Raw genomic sequence first — 7,990 nt, 5'->3', positions numbered from 1 at the left:
TGACAGGTGAATTTTTTTTTCCTTACAGATTTTAAGTTCAGTGTGGAGACCATTGCTTCTTCAAAAGCAATAGTGTGCCACCAGAATGCCCTGTACATTACGGTGAGGCAAAGCTCTCGGTGTTCCCTTCTTCCCATTTCTTTTCCTCCTCTCCCTCCCTGCCCACACTGACACAAGAAACAGCATGACCTGTTCCACTTACTGCAAATTAACACAGCCTGCTCCTTTATAACCAGCTGTCAGAATCTTGTCACCAATTCATTTCTTGCCTTTACAGCTTCAGAGGTAAAGGTAGAAATTACAGATGATCTCTTCTGCTGGGACTCTAGCAAAAGACCGTTTTTTCCGACAAGAAATAATCCTGCAGGTTTCTTTCTCAACAAGAGACCAGTACAGTAAAGGAATCCATAAGCATCAACATTTGCTGCAGTAGCATCTTAATTATAAAACTGTCAAGGTTGAAAGCCAATGCCAAGCTTTTATTCATTTTTGTAATCCAGATGCAGGTTAACATTAAAGGCCTGTTCTCACTTTGGTGTTGCAGTAGATCTCAAGTTTTCCTTTCATCCGACAGCTTTAAAATTGAACTCGGTGACTTGCCAGGGCTGCATACGGACGTACTGACATGGTGATGCATATTAAGTAGAATGGTATTAACACTTGAACTTAAAAGCAGCAGGGATATAGCACCTTGAGTTCTAATTCGTACTATCACTGTACAACGACCACATCACCAGTGAGATCCTGTTCCCTCAAGTAGGCCCAGCTTCAGAGTAACTTACATACAGCTAAGCTATACATTTAAAGGATGAGAACTCATTAAGGAGACAACTAAGAAAAGCTTTGAGATACTTGCTGCTTTTGTGAATTAATTTAGTTTTTCTCCTCCACTGTACATTGATTTTAAAGGGGAAAAATGATACATACTATTATTAATGAGTAAGCTCCTTCAGACCATATGATACTATTGCTAATCACCTCTGCCAATATAACTTGGAGACAAACCTTGAGCGTTGTCCCTCCCCCTCTCTGCAGTCTTTAAATACAACTCCCCCCACCTTTCTTCTCACTTTGCTCTAATTCCAAAGACTTGTTCACACTTGAAAGGTTTTTTAGCATAGCTGAATGTGTCACACAAAATCACACCCATAGCTGATGTTAAAATGTACTTGGGTAGATGTAGTTTTATCAGCAAATATCAGTAATATATATGCATATTTTGAACTAAACTAGCTAAAGACAGTGATTACCTTTCCCATCAGACTTCCTTTGGTTATTCACAAAGGCTTAGCCTGAATCCTTAGATTTTCCCTTCCTTATGAAAATAAACCTTTGGTAGCAATCACACAAGACAATTGCATACTTCCAAAAAAAAAAACCCCAAACCAAAACCCAAAAAAACCCCCCAAAACAAAAAAACCTAAACCAACCCAAGGAAAATTAGATTAACATAAATGAGATGCCAATTTTCAGATTTGAAGTTTGATTTGTTGACAGAGTAAAGTTATCTTTGTATTAAGAAAAATGCAGCAAATTCACAATGAGTTTGCAGTGTCATCTGTGATAGATTTTTGAGCAGTTCCTGAGCAGAGTTCTGTTTTTCTCTGTTTTATTGTTGGCATTTCAAAGGAAGTTAGCAGACTACTCCATGAACTTTGTGAATACAGCCAGACTGACTGCCAATTTTAAAAAGTGATGTGTGAACAGTATGAATTCCTTTCTACCTCTGAATAAAATATTATTTTCAAAAATCATAGTATTATAGCCTATTAGGTTTTGCAATGCTCCTTACTACTTTTACATTGGATTAACTATGAAATCAATTAATTCAGTGTTAACCAAAATGCCTTAACTAAGTTAATAGAACACTTATTTCTTCCTGTCTCTACTGACAAGAGGCAACACAAACACCAGAACCAAGAAAAGGGTAGAGCATGTGGCCAGAAGAAAGAATGAGGAATGGCCCTGTGGGTGACAGCAAGCTGTCAGACCGGCCCATACTGTCTCATCTACCTAAACACTTACCATTGATTCCCAGCCAGTTGCAGACTTCCATCACACAGGACATGAAGGCTGTCAAAACACACGGGTTTTCTTCAAATTTACATTATTGCAGGTGTCTTACATTTCTCCACTCTTGCTGCTTCCAGGCACAACAAACAAGACTGCTCCAGCTGGTCTATGTAATTGAAAGCATCACTTTATTTACTCATACAGACTACAGGAATCATCCTGTTTTCTTTTCTACACAAGGTGTTCTGAACATCCAGAATCTTACTGAACAAGTGATATATAAAAATGCGGGATGGCAGGCGAGAGCTAGCCAACAGCTCTGCATTCCTTTTTTTTTTTTTTTTTTTTAGAGAATCCAGTGCCCTGTGGGTGAAAGGAGCAAACTGAGAAGTGTTTCTCACAGGTAGACAAAGACCAAAGCACTTTTATCTCTTTACAGCAGAAACAGCCACGTTATTTCCTGTTCTCTCAATCCAGAATATTCAGTCAACTATCTCGACTGAATGAAGGCAATGTCATGTTTCACAATGTAAAAATCGGTGCTGATCAGGAAAGACTGTCATATATGGGAGAAAATAACGAAGTCCACCAACTTGGTAAAACCACCTGGAACAATACTTGAGAAATAACAAAAAATTCCAACTGAAGACCAAAATGCCATATGAAGATACACATATGTGTGTAGACACACACACACACACACTCACAGACTTGCAGAGTTAGGAACTGTGTTTATGCTGGGTAACTGGCAAGAAAGCTTGCGATTCAGTGCCAGTGAATATTACACGCACATGGCAACAGCGAGGGGAGAAATTTACCCCCGAAAACTTCTTCCCAGAAGCCTCTCATCTCTGACTTCCCACAAGCTTCCTTCTTCTGCGGTAGCCCCTTCGTCAGGTCCTCTGAATCTGTGCAAGTTGAGAACTCATTTTTAAGTACAGGTTCTCTTAAACAAGGCGCATTACTTTAAATTGAGGCCTAGACGTGCAATACAGCATGTATCTACTACATACATGCACATAACACATGCATATATTTAAAATGTCAGACATTTGTGCAACACTGCATCACAACCAATAAACATACATCATCATTCTACGAATGTTTTCTGCCAAGAATTGTTCTGTTCCTGGATGAGTGCCAGGGAACATGGCTGTGCAGGTATCATTATCTTTTTCAGAAAAGTAGCCATGGAAAAGGGCTGAGAAAATATGTACATCAGCAATGCCAACTTGAAGCCTCAATCCATTCTGATGCAATACTGTATTTTTATGTTACCACCCCAAAACTGTTTAATGAAGCATTTTAATAAAGTTTTTTTCGTAGCAGTAAACAATACATATACCAAATGCACTGACCCTTCTATTAAGAAACAATATTTCAGCTGCTTTTCCTTATATAAAAGTGTAGAAATTTCAATAAGCCAGAGCAGTATGTCATGTTACTTCCTTTGTACTCCTCTAAATCCTTTAGCAGAATTACTTCTTAATTACCAATATTTGTGTTTCTAAAAGTATTACAAAGAAACAGCTTTACAGAATATCGAGTACTTTAAAGATTAGATTAATAACCACACTAGTTATTTAAATCTTTACTGATAAGAAATTTGATTTTTCAATCAAATCTGCCCACAATATTGCTGACTGCATTACATTTCTGACAGTAGAGAGATATCATTACTAGACATTAAAGTTGCTTGACACATAGCAGCACCATGAAGGAAACTTAATCTGAGTATAAACATAATTTACAGTCTAACATCTCTTTACCAAGGCGATATAAAGTATTTATAGTACTAATGAAGATTGGCTTGTACGCTTCAGATTTGAAATAGTGGTATGAGTATGAAAAATTTGGCCCATGATCTTTATATAACCTAGAGTGCCAGACTGGGCAACAGATTAAGCTGAGACAACATTGTTCTGCCAAGAGTAACTGGTCTCCTGCAGGGACATCTGAACAAGAAGCTGCCTAGTTTGCAACTCAGTCTTAGGAATGTAAATAGAGATCAGCAGTTGTTTATCTAAAGATGCTAATCTAAAAATTCAGACAGCTTAGTGTCAAACACCTCCTCAAGAGCTCTGTTACCTAGAGGCAGCAGCAGGTCAAAGGTGATGAACATTTCAGCTACCCCAAGTAACTGGTTCAAAGCAAATGCAAGGCAACACCTAAATGTACTTACCCCTGCCAAAAGTATTACCCTGTTTTTAAATTTTTATTTAATAACTACTGTTAGAGCACAAAGAGAACACAGACATATTAATCTATAAAATTTGTCTTTGATACAAGTGATGCATTAATAATCGTAATCTCACAACATTCTCTTAAAACCTATGTGAAAAAAACTCTGACAATAGAGCCATTATATCTAGCGTTTAGTATCTTGTGCAAGCACTCTTTTTTCTTGTTTCATCAGTTTGTCAAGCAACACTTTAAATTTCCCAACAAGGAAACAACTGCATTGTGTTCCTAACTTTAAGAAGTTATTTCAGCTGGGTCACAATATTCCAAATCCACCTGGTATCCAGAAGTTTCTTACGCTTAAATGAAATAAACTGGAAATTGCTTTTTTGTTGTCCTCACCCTGAAGACAACAAATTCCAAGAACTCCTCAAAGTGCAAACTTTAAAAGCAACCTATTCTCCAACCTCCCAATTTACTTGCATAACAAGTATTAATGGTGGATTGTTTGTTGTATTTACAGCAAGTTTATTGGGGAGAGGGAAAGTATTCTTTTACAAATGAGCCGTGTTCACTATTGAGATTACTTCCAAAGAGAGCATTCAGAAAGCAAACCTGAATATATTACATTGACAATTATTTTTCAATATTTTAACATTGGCCACTTAAAATTGGTTGTGTTATTAGCACATATACTGATCTTTAAATATACTACTTCTACATAAACAGTGCAAATCTCAATATTCACATCAACCTGAAATTAATGCTGCAATTACTGTTGACATTCACATCAAGAAAGTAATAAACTATTTCACATGAGCAATTCCAAAACCTCAGAATGCCATTATTAATATTAAAGAAACACAGAACAAACACGTTGGGCTTCAAAGCCTTGTTTTGATACACACAATCCCTGTAAACATGGATGTATTGTATTTGTCAATACTGATATATCTGATACAATTCTATAAATAAAACCACCGATATAAACAATTCCTATAACCTTTTTTGCATAGGGTTTGGATTAAGGTTACTTTAAGATAGACCAAGCTGTTAACAAAATCCCCCATTCAATTAGTCTCCCATCACACAAATTTAGGCATATGATTAACTTTACACAAGGAGTCTCTCTGACTTCAGTGGAAACTTACACATGTAAGCATTTGCAAAACTGGAGTCATCTTTAGCACTTGTCACCCCTAGCCATTGAGAATATGAGCAATAAAAGAGCTCTCCATAAATTTATAAAATATGCTGATTTAAAAGTTTATGCTGATGCTTCTGTAAGTCACATTTATGATTCCAAACAGTTATGTACATACTATACTATCACAGTAGGAAATACTTCACTGTAGAACACCACAGTGAACAAGTTGTGAAGCACAGTGTTCAATATAATTTCCCTTTAGTATTCCCAGTGCATAAGTTGTTAACATCTACACTACACAAGGTGCCCAGGTCTAGTATTTGCTATACACAGTGTAAAAGCAAGATAGAAAGAGCTTTGCAGTTTAAAGTAAGGAATGAAAACAGTGGGTAATATACAGGGATTCACTCCTGCAAAGTACAGAATTCTCCTTCACAATGACCACAACCCCCAAATAAGGTGGATTTCAGGTCATTCAACCCAGTAAAACAGTGCTCAGCACCTTGTCGCAAGAGAGATCTGAGTGCACTTTATTATAAAACATCTCCTTTTGATGTTATAAAGTGCAAAAAATGAAAACATATATTCTAATATTTTACAGTCACTATTAAACTGCCATATTTGCACAATGCAAAATTCAAAGAACTTGGTATATATTTTGCATGGACCCTATAATAACAAATGTTGAAACCGGAGTTTTTGCATCTTTAAAAAAATCGTAGTATTTTAAAGTTATTGTGTAAATATAAAAAGAAAATATAAATTATAATTAATTCTTGAAATAGATATTTTAACATGTGACCATTTTCCAAAGCATTCAATATGAAATTTCACTTTCTCTTATAGCATTACATTTTAGAATCTGTAAAACATTTTAAAAGTTAATAACTTCAAAAAGTAGAAATAAAAATTATTGTATCACAGTACTAGACACCTCACCTTATCAGACATCTTTTACCCTAGAAGTTTTTTTAAAAGTTAAATAAATTAAAACAAAAAATCTAAGAATTATATTCCCAGTTATTTAGAACACGATGTATGGAGTTACTTTTTAAATAAGTTCCATAATGCTTCATTTTGCTCTTAAAATTCAAATAAGTGGGATAGAATGTAACCGCAAATTTAAAAGGTCTTGAAGTACTACACTGCTTTGGTGCATTGTACCAATGATTCCTTACATGCATGAAGAATCAAATTCTATGACATTATTCATAGAGCTGGGTAAAAGCAGAAGATCCAAGAGTTGTATACATGTTAAGAGCTTTCCTTTCTTTGAACAGTGGGGAAGAAACCCGGAGGAAGATTCTGACACTGAGAAACACTCTTCCTCCAAGTTGTACCACGCACAGCATAGCTCCTTACCTTGAGCTTGACTGCACACTAGTAATTTAGCCCTACGAGAATACGATGTTGGTTGTATAATAGTATTATACCATATCCAGTGATACCAAACTTAATACTAAAAAGAAATGTATGAAATACAAAGCTAAAAAGGTATGATTGAAATACATTTTTAAAGCGACAGACATAATCCTGTAGCCTGTAAGCCACAGGGAGGAAGGGTGGGAGAAGACGATATACCAAGTTTATAACCACTTAAATCTTCAGGACAGGATATTCTCTGCCTTTCAGTCAGAGAACTGGAAGATGGTTTCTGGGTTATTGCTGTCTGTAGGGTTTGTTGGCTGCAGTGTCTTTGTAGGTGTAGTTTTACCATGAGAATGAGAGGAAGAAGAATGGGAACTTTCACTGGAGCTGCTACGTGTCTCTGTGCTTGTACTTGTTTTTTTCATTTTCCTTCTCTTTGCAAGAGGTGCCTTGTCAACATTCTGGAGACAAAATCCTTCCCTTTTGTACTTGTTAAAGGCCTGTTTAAAAATAAAAGGTAGTTCTAAGCTTTTCAAGAGATTTAAGACACTTTATGGCTCTTAGCTTATTATCAATGTTCCATGGTAAATCATAAGATAAACTGTAACCTCTTGACAGATCCCTACTAATTCTTATTGTAGCTGTAACAATAACTTTACTAGCCTTTCCATGTATTTAAGAGCCAATACATAACATTATTAACAGACATCTTTCACTCCTTATTCTTCTTAATTTAGAAGTATTTTTCATTAAGCCTTGAACCTATTTAAGACAACATTTCCAGATACCAGACTTAAATAAGTTACAGCTTTTCTTTCATCCCAAATTATGTTGCATCATTGAGACCTCTCCAAGTAACAATTAATTTCTTTTTCTCTTCTTGGTAATAAGTGCCTACAAGGATTTCAGCATAAATCTGCTCATTTTGGTTTATTCTGTGTCTGTTTCTGTAATACAGTTGCAGTTCAAACATTTTTAGTAAATACACAATGGCAGACAAGCAAGTCCATTAAAAAAAGTATCCATGATATTAAAAACATGAATTAGACATGTTCCAGAAATTTTACCTTGATTTTGTAACTGTAAGGACAAGAAGTCAAACAACTACTTAAGTTAAATATAGTTTCTTCTCTTTTATAAAAAAGTTTGAAGACCTTTTAGTAGATTTCTCTAAGAAACAGAATACTTATAATAGCTATTTCGTGAACAGCTGTCTCTCAGTCACCAAAACCCCATTAGTATAAATGTCTTCAAGAAATTTATTCTAGCCTCATCATTCAT

At 35.6% G+C, this 7,990-nt stretch overlaps 1 protein-coding gene across 5 annotated transcripts in view; it reads right to left on the bottom strand.

The window, feature by feature from the left end:
• Nucleotides 1-2,377: 2,377 nt before the first annotated feature.
• RPS6KA5 (ribosomal protein S6 kinase A5) overlaps nt 2,378-7,990 on the bottom strand; it is an 84,751-nt gene continuing 79,138 nt past the window's right edge. For all 5 annotated transcript variants that reach the window (XM_035888711.1, XM_035888712.1, XM_035888708.1 and 2 more), the window contains one exon: nt 2,378-7,209. In XM_035888711.1, coding sequence (XP_035744604.1) covers nt 6,970-7,209 — 240 coding nt within the window. In that variant the 3' untranslated portion in view covers nt 2,378-6,969. The remainder of the gene's footprint in view (nt 7,210-7,990) is intronic.

Source organism: Egretta garzetta, unplaced genomic scaffold, assembly GCF_000687185.1.
Source record: "Egretta garzetta isolate BGI_Z169 unplaced genomic scaffold, ASM68718v1 scaffold361, whole genome shotgun sequence".
Lineage (NCBI taxonomy): Eukaryota > Metazoa > Chordata > Aves > Pelecaniformes > Ardeidae > Egretta > Egretta garzetta.
Note: the sequence above shows the minus strand (reverse complement) of the source record. Positions and strands in the feature narration are given on the sequence as shown.